Raw genomic sequence first — 20587 nt, forward strand, 5'->3', positions numbered from 1 at the left:
TCAGACTGGCGTGTGATGCGTCTCCCTACGGCGTTGGAGCGGTACTGTCACATAAATCCCTTGATGGTTCAGAGAGGCCGATAGCTTTTGCGTCACGCTCGTTAACTGCAGCCGAGCATAACTACGCCCAGATTGACAGAGAGGCCCTCAGCCTGGTGTGGGGGGTGAAGAAGTTCAATCACTACCTGCACGGACAGAAATTTACTCTACTAACTGATCATCAACCTCTTGTCTCCATTTTCAACCCTAAGAAGGGCGTCCCAATAATGACAGCACAACGGCTACAGAGGTGGTCCCTTTTCCTAGGGGCACACCAATATGACATTGAGTACAAAGGAACTAAATAGCATGGGAATGCTGATGGATTGTCGCGCCTACCGTTGCCGATGGTGGAAGAGGCACCTGCAGTGGATCCTGTGGAGATATTCCACTCGACCATAGTCGAATGTCTACCTGTGACGAATGCAAACATAGAAAAGGAATCACGAAATGACCCGACACTCTCCAGGGTCTATGATTTAACGGTGAAGGGATGGCCAGCACATGGCGAACCACTGTTGCCAGCATTTTCGCCGAGAAGAGAACAGCTGTCAGTGTGCCGAGGAACCTTGATGTGTGGATCCAGAGTAGTAATTCCACCCAAATTGAAGGATAGAGTGCTCAATGAGCTTCATGAGGGTCATCTGGGAGGGGAAAAATGAAGAACTTAGCCAGAGCGTTTGTGTGGTGGCCGGGAATCGATAGAGAAATCGAAGAGATGACCAAGAGCTGTACAGGATGCCAGAAGGTCCAAAACGCACCACCACAAGCCCCTCTACATCCATGGGAGTGGCCCTCATCTGCATGGCAAAGGGTACACATTGATTTTGCTGGTCCTTTTATGAACTCGATGTTTTTAATTGCGGTGGATGCACATTCAAAGTGGCCAGAGGTAATAAAAATGTCCTCAACCACCACAGAAAAAACTATCACAGTCTTACGAACCATATTCGCCAGAAATGGGCTGCCTGAACAGATTTGCTCCAACAATGGACCACAGTTTGTGTCTGAAGAGTTCCGGAGGTTCTTAAAGAACAATGGTGTTAAGCATTACACATCCACCCCATATCATCCAGCCACCAATGGATTGGCTGAGAGGTTCGTTCAAACATTCAAGAAGGATATCAAGGCAATGAAGACATGAAGACAATAATGAAGACATACCCCTACAACACAAGGTGGATAACTTCTTGTTTGCCTACCAGAATGCGACACATGCGGTTACCAACCAAACTCCAGCCATGATGTTCTTCAATCGAAGACTAAGATGCCGCTTGGATTTGGTTAAGCCAAACATCAGAAGAGATGTGGAGAACAGGCAGTTTCAGAATATGAATGAAAGGCCAACCAGGAGTTTCAAGATAGGTCAACCAGTTTTGGCCCGGGACTACCGCACAGAGAAGTGGCAGCCAGGAACGATCTGCACACGGCAAGGACCTCTAATGTATACCGTGGACGTTGGAGAGAGCATTGTAAGACGCCATGTTGACCAGATTCTAGAGTCACTGGAAAACGTCAAATCTACACCACGATCCTATACACCTGGTGATGAAACCGAAGTACCAATTGCATCTACCTCAGAATCGGTGATATTGGAAGCAGACGAACCAAACAACGACGTTGATCCCGAATCAACTTTGCCAGAAGAACCTGATACCCCAAAGAGGCGTTATCCGGACAGAATCAGGAAGCCTCCTCAAAGACTGAATTTATAATTGATTAACTTCAGCTAATGTATATAGCAACTGTAATTGTAAATATGTTATTTAATTATTAATCGAATGTTATGTACTGTTTAGCTAAAAGGGGAGGAATTATAGTGTATGTACCTTGAAGAAGGAACTATATTCTGCAGCCCCTGTATACTGCAGTACCAGTAGTGACCACCCCTGTATATAAGCCTGTGCAGTAACTTTGTATAGTTGTTCCAGTTTTGTCTCCATTCAGTAAACACCTGTTATAACCAACTTCTGCAGTCCGTGTCTCAATTACACACGGACATTACATCCCTCACTCTACCATTACCATCAAGCCGGCAGATCAACCCTGGTTTAATGAAGAGTGCAGGAGAGCATGCCAGGAAGAGCACCAGGCATACCGAAAAATGAGGTGTTAACCTGGTGAGGCTACAACACAGGACTACTTGCATGCCAAACAACGGAAGCAACATGCGATAGACAGAGCTAAGCGATCTCACAACCATCGGATCAAATCAAAGCTCTGCAGTCCTGCCACATCCAGTCGAGAGTGGTGGTGGACAATTAAACAGTTAACAGGAGGAGGAGGCTCCAAAAATATCCCCATCCTCAATGATGGTGGAGCCCAGCACGTGAGTGCAAAAGACAAGGCTGAAGCATTTGCAACTATCTTCAGCCAGAAGTGCTGAGTGGATGATCCATCTCGGCCTCCTCCTGAGGTCCCCAGCATCACAGATGCCAGTCTTCAGCCCATTCAATTCACTCCACGTGATATCAAGAAATGGCTGAAGACACTGGATACTGCAAAGGCTATGGTCCCTGACAACATTCCGGCAATAGTACTGAAGACTTGTGCTCCAGAACTAGCTGCGCCCCTAGCCAAGCTGTTCCAGTACAGCTACAACACTGGCATCTACCTGGCAATGTGGAAAATTGCCCAAGTATGTCCTGTCTACAAAAAGCAGGACAAATCCGACCCGGCCAATTACCGTCGCATCAGTCTACTCTCAATCATCAGCAAAGTGATGGAAGGTGTCGTCGACAGTGCTATCAAGCGGCACTTACTCAGCAATAACCTGCTAACTGACGCCCAGTTTGGGTTCCACCAGGGCCACTCAGCTCCTGACCTCATTACAGCCTTGGTCCAAACATGGACAAAAGAGCTGAACTCAAGAGGTGAGGTGAGAGTGACTGCCCTTGACATCAAGGCAGCATTTGATCGAGTGTGGCTTCAAGGAACCCTAGCAAAACTGAAGTCAATGGGAATCAAGGGGAAAACTCTCCATTGGTTGGAATCATACCTAGCACAAAGGAAGTTGGCTGTGGTTGTTGGAGGTCATTCATCTCAATCACATGACATCACTGCAGGAGTTCCTCAGGGCAGTGTCCTAGGCCCAACTATCTTCAGCTGTTTCATCAATGACCTTCCCTCCATCATAAGGTCAGAAGTGGGGATGTTTGCTGATGATTGCACAGTGTTCAGTGCCATTCGAGACTCGTCAGATACTGACGCAGTCCGTGTCCATATGAAGCAAGACCTGGACAACATTCAGACTTGGGCTGACAAGTGGCAAGTAACATTCGCACCACACAAGTGCCAGGCAATGACCATCTCCAACAAGCGAGACTCAAACTATCTCCCCTTGACATTCAATGGCATTACCATCGCTGAATCCCCCACTATCAACATCCTGGGGGTTACCATTGATCAGAAACTGAACTGGACCAGCCATATAAATACTGTGGCTACAAGAGCAGGCCAGAGGCTGGGAATTCTGTGGCTGGTGTCTCACCTCCTGACTCCCCAAAGCCTTTCTACCATCTACAAGGCACAAGTCAGGAGTGTGATGGAATACTCTCCACTTGCCTGGATGAGTGCAGCCCCAACAACACTCAAGAAGCTTGACACCATTCAGGATAAAGCAGCCCGCTTGATTGGCACTCCATCCACCACCTTCAACATTCACTCCCTCCACCACCGGCGTACTGTGGCTGCAGTGTATACCATCTACAAGGTGCACTGCAGCAACTCGCCAAAGCTCCTTCAACAGCACCTTCCAAACCCGCAACCTCTACCACTTAGAAGGACAAGGGCAGCAGACGCATGGGAACATCACCACCTACAAGTTCCCCTCCAAGCCACACACCATCCTGACTTGGACCTGTATCGCCGTTCCTTCACTGTCGCTGGGCCAAAATCCTGGAACTCCCTTCCTAACAGCATTGTGGGTGTACCTACACCATATGGACTGCAGCGGTTCAAGAAGGCGGCTCACCACCATCTTCTCAAGGGCAATTAGGGATGGGCACTAAATGCAGGCCTAGCCAGCCAGCGACGCCCACATCCCATCAATGAATAAAATAAAAGGTCAGCAGCAGGGATGTCGTAAGGCAATCCTGGAGCGAGTGGCGGAAAAAATGTAATGATCTCATGAGGCCAGGAAAGGTGAGTGCAATGCCACATTCAACTTCATCCTGATGTGCATGTCACCACAACCCCATCACTCTGCCTTCCCAAGCCTACACCAACCTACCTTGCAGGTGCGCCCATCCCTCTCTGTCTATGCACCAACACATCCCCATCAGATTAACCATCACTCATCCTAATGCAATCATAGGAAGTAACACCACAGAAGGAAGCCATTTGACAATGTCACACCACTCCCTCATAGTCACCCCCTACAGATGCAGCCCATCCGTTCCTTATACTTATTCCATCACTCTCACTTAAAGTTCTCTTCTTTCCCTCCTTGCAGAAGAAGAGTGCGCAGAACAACAGGGAGAGGCAGCGAACTGGAGGTGGCCCTCCAATATTCACCAATTTGACTTCAGCAGAGGAGGAGGCGCGTGAAATCTCTGGAGTTGCAGAGCTGCTGGTGGTGGGAGACGGAGAGAGGGAGACCTCCCAGCATCCTGGTGACAGAATTAAATCTCATACAGCCACATGGCATACAACAGTCACTCATGGTGTCTTGATGTCAGCAGCCAGTGAAATGTCATCATGTGCATAATAGTAACATTACACATTCTTATCATAAGACTCCTAATTCATCTCTTTACTCTCCTACAGGTGCAGCAAATGCACCCGCACCCCCACACACTGTCCAGCCGGAGTAGGAAGATGACTCCTCAGAAGAAGCTGCAGTCACTGAATGGAGGACAACAGATTGCAGACACTCATTGTCCTCATCTCGAAGAGGGATACTAACGTAGACTTGGGCGTTCATCACCTCACTGACGTACCTGTTGGACTCGAATTTTTGGAGCAAAACCAGACGGAGAGACGGAACTGCTGATAAAGCTAAAGTTTATTAGAAAATGGCCAGGAGGCCTTGTGCACAACGGGAGAGAAGCTGGCTTCCTCAAGCTCACACCTAGCTCTCAAAGGAAACCCAGCAATACAAGCATATTTACACCTTTCAATAGGCAACGCCCACCGGTTACAAAATGTACAAACAGCGTCACTACAGTTACTTTCTTATTGGTTGACGTGGTTAGTCACTCAACTGTCAGGGCCCGCCTTGAGGTGTCCTGTGACACTAAACATCTCACACTAGTTGTAGTTACTTCTTATCAGTAAGCGCATAGTTTTCAGACATTGAGACTCCACAAAGTAGCTTTCAGCAAGGGCGCAACCATGCTTATCACCCCTGGTGTTATTGTGCTAGCCCTGGAGATGCGCGGTTACTTCATTAATCTCTCGAGAAAAGCTTGTTGGGATAAACAATGTCAGCTCGAGCTTTGAGTAAACATTCCAAAGGGAGATAAGGGGCCCGATTTTGTGGATTGTGTGGGAAATGGTCGGGTTTCCCCGAATGTGGGGTTCTGACACACAAAAAAATGTGTCAGCCAGCTCCACGCAATTTTCCCTCAAGTGGCCAATTAATTTCCAGCATGTGGGCAACCTTGCTAATTGTCCATTTCTAGTCAAAAAGCCCCACAGTATGATGTCATCATTTGTGGTGCTTTCAAGGTCCATAGCAAGCACTGCATCCTCTGAAGGCTTCCAAATGAACCATACAGGATGGCAGAGGAGCCTGCAGCAGCTGTGGCCAGTGCCAGACCCCGAGCTGCCTCCAAATTCGATGAAGCTTCACTGCAGGCATTATTGGATGGGGTTAGGGCCCACAGTGAGGTCCTCTTCCCTAGGCCAGGCAGGAAGAGGCCTCCCACTGAGACCAAGGCTGCATGGATGCGGGTGTCAGCAGATGTCAACTCAAATGTGCATGTAACCTTGGCATCACATCTCTAACTCCTTCCTCTACTCCCCCACAGGACCATCCAGAGCCCCCGTCCCCACTGTGGAGGAGGAAGAGGCTGTGCAGCCAGACTCCTCAGAGGAAGCTCCAACCTCTGAGGGCGCAGCATCAGCAGAAGTAAGCGCACCCAGCACCAGCGCAGACACTCACACCTCGGGGGGACCTTCGGGACATAGAGTAGTGTTGTCACCTGGTGTTTCACAGCTCACAAGTGAGCTTCAGCAGATTCTGGAGACAGGGACAGCAGTGGAGAGTCCTCGTCAAGGGTGCAGGACTCTGCCAGCTCAGCTCAGCTGCGCTGCATGTCGACCCTCTGCCTCTGGGTCCATCCGCAAGAGAAGAGGTGATGGATCTCCATGCATAGATGCAGGAGTCTCTGACAGGTTTTGTCTCCAGGGTCACTGTGAGTGTGGAGCGAATGGAGGAGTCCATAGCGACCATGAGCAGAGCCTTTGTGGAGTCATTGGCGCATGAACGCATCACCATGGAAAGGTTGGCAACCTCCATGGAGGAGATAACTCGCCAGGGTACGGAAAACATGGTGAGTGCTCATAAGAGAATGACATCTCTTGAGGAGCATTGGCCATCTATTGAACAGAGAAACCAGACCTTCATGGAAGTCCTTCTGAGTAGGACTACCAGTGCAGAAACGGGTCCCCATGGCCCCCTAAAGCGCAGCAAGGTGCTCTCAAGCCACTTCCAAGCGCTGGCCCCTTCTGGCCTGTGCAGCTTCAGGTGAGTGAGCAGCAGCCTGGTGCTCCTGGTGCTCATCCTACTGTTCCTGGTTCTGCTGCTGCCGCCTCTGCTGCTGGAGATCCTCTAATGGCAAGAAGGGAAGGAAAAAAAGGCATCCCATGCTTCTCGTAGATGCCTCCGCTGAGGAAGCGCTGAGCGAGGGTGGCGAGAGGGGCTTCCCAGGAGATCACATTGGAGAAGTGTGTGAGGCTCCGACCTTCCACAGCTTTGCCTAAGCCTTGAAGAAGTAGCCCCAAGCCTGCAGCAACAAGGTCCTTCACCATACAAATGCTGTCCCTTTAAATCGCAGCTTTTCCGAATGACCTGCAGCTGACAGCAAGCAAGCCGGTAAGCTTCACACCAGGTTTCATCAGCGGGGTTCCCCGCAGGCGTGTTTTATGTGGGGAAAGCCCCAAAATCGCAACGGCCCCTGAAAATCGACTTAAACAAGGTAATAATTGCTCATTAGTGTTCCGATGGCCAGTCCCACCAGCGGCGGGCGGGACTGAAGCGGGTCGCGGAGAAACGGCGGTCCGAAAGTCGGACGGGGTGGGGAATCAGGTGTGTGGGGTCGCGACCCCCTTTTTCGGTGATTTTCGGCCCCCGGCCGCCTGAAAAGCCGCCCGACGGCTGGCAGAAAATCGGGGCCAAGGTGTTTGAAGCAAGGATTGTCTCAGACATGGCTGATTCCTTTTAGTGTTTAACTTGGTGGCCACAACTTGTTGTGGGATTTTAGAGACTTCGCTTATAAATGTTGTATAGCCCAATTCTACAGTAGGAGCTAGTGCCGGAAGGTTTGTAACTCCAAAAGGACATGTGTCTCCCCTAACCATCGAGCAAACAAACCAAAAAGCCACATATTCTGTAGCTAGTGTCCTTATCTCTTAGAATGGCAAGCTATGTTGAACACTGCTTCTGTGAAGCTGATAACAACAGTCCAGAATGTTTGGAGATACGTGGGGTGGCGACCAGCAGTCTGGCAAATCTGCTTTGGTCAGCTATTCTACAGTACTAGTTAAAAAGAGTTAACGTATAATGGTCAAGCATCCCAGCATGCTTTGCAACTATCTAAATGCTACATGTACACTTTTAATACATATATATCTCAATAATGTAAAGCTAATCATCCTTTAAATATGATTTCTAATATTACAGCCTAATGGTTTATGTATTAGAGACTGGAGGATTCAGGCTTCGGTTTACAGGCCTAATTTTGCAATCCAACATACCGCAAGGTGCTCGCCAGCTCCTTGTTAGCAGGGAAGTATGGGTGGCCCATGAGAGGGTTGATGGTGAGAGGGGAAATGGAAGTGGGGGCTCTTCTCACTTCTCAAAGCGCTCCCATTTCTCTCCCATTGCCTCCCCCTCAGTCAGAGCCCCACATACTGTTTTGTTTTCTTTTTGGGTTCAATAAAGACTCATTTCTGAAAGAGAATGTTGTTTAATCTAAAGTCTTGTTCAAGACTTTCTACAGCTTTTTACAGAACACACTATGCTGTGATGCATCTAGAATGAAACCGAAAGTAAAACTCCTCTGGACTGCTTGTCTCTCACATGACCTCTGCTGGTCAGGCACAAGTAATCAAAAACACAGACAAATATGCTGTAAGGCATAAGTAATCAAACACAGACAAATATCATCACTATTTGCTGATATCATTACATCTCCCTTTCTTAAAACAAAAGTATTTTACTTTTAACTAACAACATTTAATGAACTTACATTATCATTATCATGATCAAGGTTTTTTAACCTTGCTTTGTGTGTTCACATAAAATATGTCAATACACCAGAACTTGAAGAAAGAATAAGATAACATTACTTCCTTCTTTAACAATAGTCCTTAAATTTGCTCAATGAGTTTCTCGGGAGGCTTCACGTGTCTTGAGGATTTTCTGATTGATTGTCCTTGAATCTGAGTTGTTGCCTCAGATGATTGGTTCTCAGCTGTGTGATCAGGTTGTTCACCAGTATCAGTCTCTTGACCTGCTGTGGCTGGTCCCATGAGAAGATCTCGACGATTTCTTCTCAGAACAGCACCCTCATCTGTCTGAATGGTGTATGATCTTGGTTGAACTTCACTCAGGACAGTTCCCTTCTGAGTCCATGTGTTTGTTTTGTCTTTGAACCTTACTTGGTCACCAGTGTGGAGTTCAGGTAGGTTTTGTGTTCCTCTGTCATAGTAGTACTTTTGCTTTTCTTTCTGTTGTTCTTTGAACTTCCTCACTTTCTCCTCCTCTTTTGTTTTCAGGAGGTTCTCTGGGATGGGTAGGTTTGACCTTAGCCGACGTCCCATCAGGAGTTGGGCTGGTGACATACCACACTCGAGCGGCGTTGTGCGGTATACAAGCATGCTTTGGTAGAAGTCAGTTCCACTGTCTTTTGCCTTGTACTTCAGTCTTTTCACTGTGTTTGCGGGCTCTCCTGGGTCAACAGCTCTGGACAACGTGTCTGCTGTATACATCAGCTTACCCGGTGTGTACGCAACATTCAGTTCATCATAGACTGTCTCTCTTTCACTTTCCACAACGAGGACTCTCTTTACCAGGTTCAGTCTCTCACAGGCTTTTAAACCTAGTATGGCTTGCACATCCTTTGGCACCACGATTAATGCTAACGTGTGCTCTCTGTCCTTGTGTGTTACTTTGACAATGCATTTTCCTTTCACTGGTATATCAGTACCTGAGTATCCGGTCACTTTCACTTGTATTCCATGTAACTTTGGTCTGGGTCTAATTCTCTTAAAATCGGTCTCTGATATCACATTAACTTGTGCTCCAGTATCCAATTTAAATGGAATGTGTATGTCGTTCACTTTTAGTGTCAACATCCAGTCTCTTTCTTTTTTGTTTTCAGACACGACATCTACATTGAATTCCCCTATCTCGCTTTCATCTACTGTATGGACCTTGCTTTGTTGCGCTTGGTTCTTACAGCAACGGGCATAATGGTTGTTTCTGTTGCATCTATAGCATGTTTCACCATATGCTGGACACTTTCTTGGTGGATGCTGTGTACCGCATCGACTACATGACTTCCGATTGTCCCTTTCATTTTCTTTTGCTGGCCACGCCTTTTTTTTCACATTGGCGCTCTCTTTGTTAAATGGTTTGTATCCATTCTTTCTCACTGCATCCACGTTGCAGCTACTGTCACTGAACAGCTCCTTTGCCTGCAACTTCACAGTCTTGGTAACCCTACACAGTGCTATGGCTTTTCCCAGGTCTAGATCTTGCTCTCTTAGCAGTCTTTCCCTTAGACCATTATCTCGAATACCACACACCAGTCTGTCTTTTATCAGCGAGTCTGTGAGTCCCCCAAATTCACACGATTTGCTCCGGTTTCTCAGTTCAGTCACATACTGATCAATAGTCTCACCGATTTTCTGTACGCATGTGAAAAATTTGTGCCTCTCAAAGGTCACGTTGCGTTTAGGTATGCAGTAGGCCTCAAACTGTTCCATTATTTTATCTAGCTTCATTTTGTCTCCATCAACGGCAAATATGAAATTATTATATACCTCCAGCACTGCATCACCCACGACATGTAAGAACAGTGACGATTTCTGTTTATTACTTTTCTCGTCAGCTCCGATTGCTGATAAATACAACCCTACACGTTGTTTGAATCTCCTCCAATTTTCAGCCACATTACCGGTCAATTGAAGCGTCACCGGTGGGTGTAAACCTTCCATTTTTCACTTCGTTAGCTATTCTCTAATGGTAAGCAACAATGTTCTCTTTTGGCTTGCTAATATGTGGAGAGCTGATTTCGCTTACTTGCCACAACTGCTTTCACTGTCCCATCAAGTTGCTAATTTCAGATTTTTTCTCTTTCAGCCACTTCTGACATCATGTTTTGTTTTCTTTTTGGGTTCAATAAAGACTCATTTCTGAAAGAGAATGTTGTTTAATCTAAAGTCTTGTTCAAGACTTTCTACAGCTTTTTACAGAACACACTGTGCTGTGATGCATCTAGAATGAAACCGAAAGTAAAACTCCTCTGGACTTGTCTCTCACATGACCTCTGCTGGTCAGGCACAAGTAATCAAAAACACAGACAAATATGCTGTAAGGCATAAGTAATCAAACACAGACAAATATCATCACTATTTGCTGATATCATTACACATACTGCCGAGGATCCCGATGGCCAAGTCTGCCCCTGCACAGTTACAGGAGGAGCAGTTTTTGACGGGGCCATCACAGGCTCCAAAACCCAGAGGATATCCGCCAAAAGTGTCAAAGCAGCCGCAGCAGGGAAGTGAGCAGCCTGCCTCTACCTCTGCTGAAGCCACAGGGGTTGCATCTCGTAGAAACACACAGAAATGAAAAAAGACACAATTGTGGATGCATAAGGGTAAGCACGTGGGTGTATGAAAAAATGTTAATGTTAAGTTTCAGTTATATTTATGATGCACATCAATTTATTTCTTTGCACAACTTTCCCGTCTTGTCCACTTTTGCCTGCTACCTGGGAAGTGGCTTTGTCACTTGGAGTGAGTGGTGAGACATTACTTAGCCTCAAGCAATGGGGGTTTCAGTGACAGGAATGGCTTGGTCTTTGTAGGGCTGCTTTGTGGTGGTGTTGTGGGGTGGGTGGGGGAGGAGTTGGTACAGCATCTGGGAACCATATGGGTTCACTGGTGCAAGTTAAGTAAATCGGGCCATTATGAGGCCATCCCAGGCCTCCCGGGCAGAAATGCGTGCCGCTGCTGGTGCCATCACCACCTCAGGTTCCTCCTCCTCCTCTTCCTCCTCCTCCCCCTTGTGTTCCACCTCTTCCTCCTCCTCCTCGTGTTCCACCTGTTCTTCCTCCTCCAAAGAGGCTGTGCTCCTCCTGCAGCTCCAATCCTCGCTGCTGCACTATGTTGTGCAGCGTGCAGCATACGACGATGAATCTGGAGACCCTGGCTCGTGCATACTGAAGGGCTCCTCCAGATCTGTCAAGGCATCTGAAGCACATCTTCATCATGCCGATTGCTTGCTCTATGACACATCTGGTGGACATGTGGCTCTCATTATAATGCTCCTCGGCCTCATTGCTTGGCCTTTTCAATGATGTCATCAACCACGTCTTCAGTGGATAGCCCTTGTCTCCAAGCAGCCAGTCAGTAAGTCTGTTTGGAGGTGCAAAGTGCTGAGGGAGGGTGGACTGGTGCAGCACAAAAGAGTCATGACAGCTGCCAGGGAATCATGCGCACACATGCATGATGATCATTTTATGGTTGCAGACGAGCTGCACATTGAGGAAGTGGAAGCCCTTGTGGTTCATAAACATTCCTGGTTGAATATGGGGTGCCCTGATGGCCACATGTGTGCAGGCAATAACGCCCTGTACCTGTGGGAAGCCAGCCAGAGCCGCAAAGCCAAGTGCCCATTCAGTAACACTGGCTTCATCAATGGCAAAGTTTACATAATTGGCTGACTTGTGAAACATGGCATCGGGCACCTGGGTGATGCATCTGTGGGTGGCCGACTTCAAGTTTCTGCAAATGTATGCTGCAGATTCCTGGAAGAAGCCTGAGGCGAAGAAGTTGAGGGCAGTGGTGACTTAGACAGCCACTGGTAAGGTGTGTCCACCAGGTCCTCTGGGCAGCACGTCTTGTTCCAGCAAGCTACAAATGTCTGTGATGACCTGGCATGATAGCCTGAGCCTCCTGAAGCACTGCTGCTCAGTCATGTCCAGGAAGCTCATCCTCTGCCTGTATACCCTGTGTTGGGGGAATCGCCTCCGGTGCGGTGCACCCCTGTGCTGACCCCCTCTCTCCTGTAGAGCATCAGGTCGTTGAGAAGGCTGCTGTTGTGGTTACTGCTGCTGTTGATGTGGCTGGTGTTGTTGGTGCTGGGGCTCATCTTGGTCTGATTCTGAGGTCCAAGTAGAGACAGCATAAGCGGCACCCATGTTGATCTAATAGATGCCAGGTAAAGTGGAGATCAGAGGCACAATCCTCCAATGTAGTGAGAGTGGCTTCAGAGGCTGCAGAAATGACCTGCAAAATCCTGAAAGCTAAATCTCTGCACAAAATGGTGTCAACCAGAGCCCTTCCCTTAGGCAAGGAAGAAGGTGTCAGGTGTGAGTATTTATGTGCTTTTTCCAGCTGTCACTTAATTAATTCGCACAATGGCCACTGAACTTCCGCCTCCCCTTCACTGGCGAGGTTACCGAGGTGCATGAATCCCGTGCGCAACCAGTTAAAGTTAAAAAGGCAGTTAAGGGTCTGTAAACAAGCAGTTAAGTACCTCTTGAGGTCGCCCGGCTCTCCTGAGTGGGTCGGTGGCGCGCCTTGAAACACGCCCGAGTTAAATGTAGAAGTCGGCAGGATGACGGTGGGTTCCCGACGCGGTTAATTTCCGTGCTTTTAACCGTCGCCTTGCCCCCAAACCCACATACTTTCGCTCCAATGGGAAAATTACGGCCATGATTTCAGTTGCTCTGAGAGGCAGATGCTGAGTCGAGTCCAGGGACTTACTAGAAGGGAAAGCGAAGCAGATGGGGTGCCTTCAGTTGGGTGGGAAAAGAAAAGGACCATGAAATTCCCAAAAGTGGAAAAAAAAGCAAATAAAAGAGCTATACATATTATACATATTATGCTGACTTCGAATCTCTCCACTTATTTAGTCTGCTGAAGGGTGTGATTAACAATTGGTAAAATGGGGAAATGCTCTAAAGTTTTGCTTCATTAACCTGAAAGCAATGAAGCAAAATCTCTAGTGAACCGGTTTAACTTTACAATCTAACATTATTCAACCCTGATCACTTTTATTCCACAATGAGATATTATAGTGCCAAAAGCACAAGAATCATTAGTGGTGATTTTAACCCTACCCACTCAGCGGAAACCAGGTGGGCGGGCAGTTAAAATCGCCCATAGGACTCACCTGCTGACGTCCTACCTATCGATGTCCCACACCAATCCGGCAGGATCCAATTTTAACCTTTCTCTTCTGAACAGGCAAGAGGGACACCTGCCGGACACCAGCAGGTTGCTTCTTTAAATATGTAGATTGGGCTCCAATTATATTATCGGGACCCGACTGTTATTTTAACCAGAGCACTGCGCAGGGAAACCAGGGCGGTCTAGTGGGAAGAGTAGTCAGGACCAGAAGAGGCACAAAATGGTTGTCTTTTTAATTATTTTGACTCACTCTGGGCCACACAAGGCAAGTTTTGTCCTCCCCTACCCCGGGGCTTCCCCATTACACCAATCATGAGGCCCTCTCGAACCTCCCGGCGACTTACCTGAATGCCTAGGACTGTTGCTTCAGTCCACAGCGGCGGCATCCTACTTCATGCTGGCTTTGGGTGGGAGACTGACTGAGGTAATACAGATGAGGCCTGAGAGTTAAAATCGCCCTGACCTCACATTGCTGAGGTTGGGATGGTTTGCTGTCTGCCTTGGCTCGAGCTAAAATTGGAGCTATAGGCCTAGAAATTCGGTTGTTTGCGCCAGCGGTTAGCGCCTAAAGAGACCGAGAATTGGGGCGTTACCCAATGTTGGGGCGGGCGCAATGAAGATAGCGACAACTCCCATATTGACTATACATTTAACGCCTGCGCTAAGTGTTTGCGCGCGCCCGCGAGCGCAAGCAGATCATGACGTCATTTCAGTGTGCAACGCCTTTTAGGGGCGCCTGAGCGGATATTGGGTGGCGCCCGGAGCCTTTACGCCTAGCGCTATTAGTGACAGTTCGAAGGAGCGTTAGCAGGCCCTTCTCGGAGTCGGGGGGCGCTATTTAAAGGGGACCGCTCTAGTATAGAAGCTTCAGCCACTTGGCCTGTTCATTGCGATCGTTGGTGGAGAGAGTTGGTGAGCTACTGTGGAGCAGAGTTTTTGGAATTTAGCATTACAGTACTTGGGACCTTCAAACATGTCCGGAGCCGTTGGAGCACTAGACCTAACAGCCTTTTGACCAACTGGCATCGGAATGGGAGATGCTTTGGAGGGCGACCGCCTCATGGCCGAACACTAGGGGCAGAGAGACGGCGGGAGAGAGGGCCGGGATTGGCCAGAAGGAGGAGGGGCAATGGAGGTCGGCCAATCCGAGGGTATGCTGCGAGGGTCTTTAGGCAGCAGGTGTCATACCTTGACATGTCGGAGGAGCAGTGTGTGCGAAGGCTCCGAATCGGGAGGGATGTTGTTACTGAGCTGTGCCACCTGCTTGCTGAGGATCTGCAGCCGCGTGTACGGTGCAGGACCTCTCTGTTGGTGACCGTTAAACTGACTGTTGCCCTCAATTTTTATGGCAACGGATCCTTTCAGTCAGCCATTGGGGACATTGCGAATATCTCTCAGTTTGCAGTCCACTGTTGCATCCGGCAAGTTACAGCTGCCCTTTATAGGCGAAGGCGTCAATTCATCACCTTCCCTCTGACCCTGGAGAAGCAGACGGAGCGCGCGCAGGGCTTCGCTGCTATTGCGGACTTCCCCATGGTGCAGGGGGCGATTGAGTGTACACACGTGGCTTTGAGGGCGCCATTCCAGAATCCTGAGGACTTCCGCAGCCGCAAGGGCTTCCACTCCCTCAACGTGCAGCTGGTCTGTGACCACCGCCAAATCATCGTGGCAGTCAACGCACAATTCCCAGGGAGCAGCCACGATGCCTTTATCCTGCGGTAGACCTCAGTTTGTTACCTTTTTGAGGGGCCGGCTCGACCACGAGGCTGGCTTATTGGGGACAAGGGCTACCCTCTCTGCCCATGGCTGATCACACCACTCCGTGTGTCCGCCACCCCAGCAGAAGAGCTGTTCAACAGCAGCCATCAGGCGACCAGGAACATTGTAGAGCACACTATTGGTGTGCTCAAAAAGCGTTTCCGATGTCTTGACCATTCGGGGGGAACCCTGCAGTACTCGCTGGAGCAAGTGGGTCACACCGTCGTCGTCTGCTGCATGCTCCACAACTTGGCGATTCGACGCACCCAGCCAATTCCAGCTGTCCCTCAACGACCAGCAGAGCAGGCGGTCGAGGAGGAGGAGGAGGAGGAGGAGGAGGAGGAGGAAGAGCAGGCGGAGGAGGAGGAGGATGAGCATGCGGACGAGGGGGAGGAGGAGGAGGAGGAGGAACATGGAAGGGCTCCTGAAAGTGGAAGGGCCATCCGTCAGAGGCTCATGAGGACTCGTTTCGAGGCCTCTCTGGCGGAATGATGAGTGTCTTTACTCCTGCGCACTTTGGATGTTTGAAAGCCTCTGAAGGCCAACATCACTGTAATTAGTCACGTGCACCATAGCACATTAAAACTTCTCTTTATTGTCACAAAAGTCTTTTATTACAGCAAAACAACGTCATGTCAACAGAAACCATAACTAACAAAATAACAGTTAACTCTTCGGCAAAGCCGCAAAACTAAACAAACCATTTCCAACAATTACAACAGGTGAGGGTGTCCTTGAATTTGGCCAAGGAAACGTCTCAGCACCTCCCTCTACTGCTGGCCCCTTGATGGAGAACGACTTCTCTTTCGCGGACGGCCCCTTCCCTCCCTGCTGCTCCTACGTAATTGAACCCCAGTGGCAGGGTGAAGGCTGGGGGATGCCTGCTGACTGTGTGGAAGCGCAGAAGCCCCTGAGGGACGGCCTGGCCGACCTCTGGGCTTGGAGGGTGCGGACGCAGGATGCTTGATCTGGGCATGGCTGGAAGCAGTGTTCCCTGCAGGTGGTGGCAGCTGCACTGCAGACTTACCAGCGCTGGCATGTGCAATGGTCACCTGCCGAGAGAGGACACCTGCACCATGGTCGGACGACATACTGGCTCTCTGAGTGGAACTGGCTCGGCTCATTCGCCACAATCGCATGCTCCACTGATTCCTGGCCTTGTATGGGACTGGAAGGGCCCGGGGTGATCCTAGCTGATGCAGATAGGGTGGCTGCAGTGAGAGTTCGCGTTGCCTCAATCTGGGTGTGGACGAGGCCAGCAAGTGACTGCGTGGCAGCAGTGAGGACCTGTGAGCCAGGTGCCAGTGCTTCGGAGAAGCCCTGGACAGTTCTTTCCATTGCTTCGGACAAGGCCGGTGCCGACCGCTCCACTGCCTCGGACAAGCCCTGGACAGACCTTTCCAGGGCTTGTCCGAAGCCCTGAACAGTCCTTTCCATAGTGGCCTCGAAACCCTGGACAGTCCTCTCCATTGTTGGCCTGAAGCCCTGGACAGTCCTCTCCATTGTTGCCCCGAAGCCCTCGAGAGTCCTCTCCATTGTTGGCCCGAAGCCCTGGACAGTCCTCTCCATTGTTGCCCCAAAGCCCTCGAGAGTCCTGTCCATTGTTGCCCCGAAGCCCTGGAGAGTCCTGTCCATTGTTGCCCCGAAGCCCTGGAGAGTCCTCTCCATTGTTGCCCCGAAGTCCAACACACTCTTTGCCAGTGTATCTATTGACTGAGGCATCCTCCCCACTGCAGCCATCAGCTCAGTGTGCCTGAGCCGGGCCTGGGTGCTCATTTCAGCCAGGCGACGCACCTCCTCTGCACTCTGTGCAGCAGTCATCACTACCTGCCTTGCCCTCCGGGGAGACGGTGGCCGAACTTGCCTACCCCCCTTGCGTTGCTGCATGCCGCTTGTTCCGGCAACTGGCTGATCCTCAGAGCACCCCCCCCTCTCCTCCAGGGAACTACTATCCCCAGTCTGTAGATGTGTATGCTCCCCTGAGATTGGAACGGACGGTCCGGCTTCCTCCTGATCCTCGCTTCCGGAGGCACTGGCACTGGCAGCTTCAGGGCGTTGAGCCCGAGTTGGTGATGCATCATCTGAAAGCAGGGAGGTGGAAGAGTGGCTTTGGCAAAAGGACAGGTTGGCGGAAAGGCATGCCAGATTGCGGCAAGGCTCTGACATGGCTGCACACTGAGGAAGCATGCTGGCAGGGGGACCAAGTGGCAGGAAACAGCTGAAAAAGGAAAGAGCCTTACCCTCGCTGTCGGAAATGGGGTCGGCAGCTGCAGTGGTAACAGGACCAGACAGACGTCCTCCAAGAATCTGGTGCACTCTCTCCTCGAGATCCATCAGAGTGACGACTTGTGGAGGCCCGCCACCGGTTCGAGTCTGCTCCTTTCGCCTCGCTGCCAGCTTGGACTGCAGGGGAAAGAAGGGGAAGTTCTGTAACATGATGCCTTAAGAGATCTTGAGACCTCCTCGCATGCCCCCCATGGTGCAAGAGCCCTTACATGAGGCCTTGAGAGATCATCGCATGCCCCCCATGGTGCAAGAGCCCTTACATGAGGCCTTGAGAGATCATCTCATGCCCCCCATTGTGCAAGAGCCCTTACATGAGGCCTTGAGAGATCATTGCATGCCCCCCATGGTGCAAGAGCCCTTACATGAGGCCTTGAGAGATCATCTCATGCCCCCCATGGTGCAAGAGCCCTTACATGAGGCCTTGAGAGATCATCTCATGCCCCCCATGGTGCAAGGGCCCTTACATGTGGCCTTGAGTGAAATGTGCATGTGTGTGCCCAGAAAGGGCCATGGGTGCACTGAACAGGGGTCCTGGTCGCCATGCTGCTGGAGTTGACCCTCAGAGAAACCTCCCTCCAAGATCGCCGGTAAGCCTTTTGATTCGGCCTCTTGCCATTGTCAGGATACAGAACATCTCGACAGCGCTCAACTGCAGACACCAAATGGTCCAGAGCCTCAGTGCTGAAGCGCTCTGCTCTCTGTCTCACCTTCTCCATCCTGAACAAGCTTCTTGTGCCAGAGAAGGGCGAGCGCCGATTCTGAGGCCTACAGGGTGTTGAGTGTGGCAGCTCAGGCTGACTGACCCACCCCTTTAAGAGCCAGCCGGCGCCTGGAAGTCTCGTGGTTTCCGGTAATTGAGATCACCTGCGCTGCGCCCGTCCGTGCCGATATTGGGTAGCGCCTGAACTTTTGCGCCTTAGGAGCCCCGTGCAACGTCTGAGTTCGCGCCTCAATCCCCTTTGGGGGCGATGCAACCCAATATCTCGCCAGGCAGCGATAAGTTTCGTCTGGCTATAAACTTTGCGCAGCGCCAGTTCTAACGCCTCAAGCGGGGCTATACCCAATTTCTAGGCCATAATGTTTTGAAGAGTATTTGATCATCTCTTTGCAAATGTATTCCTATAACCTTTAATCTAATTCTTAGCCGTAAATGTTTATATTGCATTTTGTAATGAATGCTAACCATATGTTCATATACTATAGTAATAAAGGAATTCCTATTGTCTGAGTAGCTGTTAGTGTATTATTGTGTTTTCCAGCATCACAGCGCATGAGCTGAAACTATACAAAATCAGTAGACCCGGGGGAACAGGAATTGCCAGGGATACTGGTATTCAAAGGATTAAACAAGTTGTAGAAGTTATGGAGCATTGTGGAACACATTGGAAGATATTGCAGTCTGGTCTAACCTGGAGCAGCTGTCATTTATTGGTTACTGTTTGGTCTAATCCTTCAGGTACCTTGGATCACTTGATAAACTGGAAACTAAAAGGACATTGAGGAAGAGAGATGCACAGCAGGTTAGTGAAAACTCACACATTCTGCAGAATGTAACATACACATACGTTTCTACAAATAGCATACAAGCACATTTATAGAAGAATACAAACACATATATAGAAGAATACACAAGTATAAGGGCCTCAAATAATTGTTATTGGAATGGAAATGTGCATATCACTTAGTGGCAGATTAAATGAATAAGATGGCAACAAGTTTAATAGGATTTTTAGACAATCGAATGATAATGGCCGTTCCCAATTCTTTTCTTATGGTTGCATATAGTGACACCACTATTCCTGGCCAGAATGGAGATGATTGGGTAATGCCCCCATCAGTCATGCCTAGAGACTGCTGTAAGTGACTGGGATTGATATTACGCACATTATTTGCATTAAGTAACTATCCTCCACTCACTTCATTTTGCTGAAGAAATCACTGTGCTTTTATTGGGGTAAGTTACTGGAGTTTCGGTCATGCATGAATTTTGTTTGCTGTCTTTTTAAATAGACTCTGTAAGTAGACGTTGTTTGCTTTGATGTTTGCTTTATTTGCTGTAAAATACATTGGCCTGGATTTTTGCAGTCAGCGGCGAAAGGACGACACTCACTGCTGACCTCGAAGAAAGCTGCCCACAAAGATTTATGATATGGAGATGCCGGTGTTGGACTGGGGTGGACAAATGTAAGAAGTCACACAACACCAGGTTATAGTCCAACAGCTTTATTTGAAATCACAAGCTTTCGGAGCGCTGCTCCTTCGTCAGGTGAAGTGAAGAGATGCATATAGGCACAGCATATATAGTCAGAGAATACTGCCAGGTGATTACAGGTAATCTTTCTAACTGCCCTTTATCACACCTCGGCAGAGAGATAATCACAGCAATCAAAGGTGTGAATGGTGTCCAAACAGATCAGTCAGGAAAACATTACATCCGTTCGGGACCCTCGCCCTATTGTGCTGGTCGCCTGGCGCCGCAAGGTGTTTGACACCATACATGGGTTGTCACACCCAGGAATGAAGGCTTCTCAGAAGCTAATGTCATCTAAGTTCGTTTGGTGGGGCATGCATAAAGATGACCGCGACTGGGCCAACACCTGCGTGGTCTGCCAAAAGGCCAAGGTACAGTGCCACGTCAAGGCTCCATTGGCCACCTTTGCAGTTCCTGAACGACGGTTTGACCACGTTAATGTGGACCTGATAGGACCACTTCCACCTTCCCATGGTTTTACGCACATCCTGACCATAGTAGATCGCACCACCAGATGGCTGGAGGCGGTTCCCCTGTCATCTACTACTTCGGCGGACGTGGCCAGGGCGTTCATCTCTTCATGGGTCGCCTGTTTTGGAGTGCCTGCTGACATCTCTTCGGACCAGGGACCGCAGTTTTCCCCCGAACTCTGGAATGCGGTGG

The 20587-nt window shown here is 49.4% G+C and overlaps 1 protein-coding gene across 1 annotated transcript in view; it reads left to right on the forward strand.

The window, feature by feature from the left end:
- Positions 1 to 20587, forward strand: part of LOC147115631 (palmitoyltransferase ZDHHC19-like) — an 86601-nt gene that overhangs the window by 44449 nt on the left and 21565 nt on the right. Inside the window, exon 7 of the mRNA XM_085989821.1 lies at positions 19130 to 19193. Coding sequence (XP_085845947.1) covers positions 19130 to 19193 — 64 coding nt within the window. The remainder of the gene's footprint in view (positions 1 to 19129; positions 19194 to 20587) is intronic.

This window comes from Somniosus microcephalus, chromosome 6 (assembly GCF_052327205.1).
Source record: "Somniosus microcephalus isolate GS21.2 chromosome 6, FLI_Smic_1.0, whole genome shotgun sequence".
In the NCBI taxonomy this organism is placed as follows: domain Eukaryota; kingdom Metazoa; phylum Chordata; class Chondrichthyes; order Squaliformes; family Somniosidae; genus Somniosus; species Somniosus microcephalus.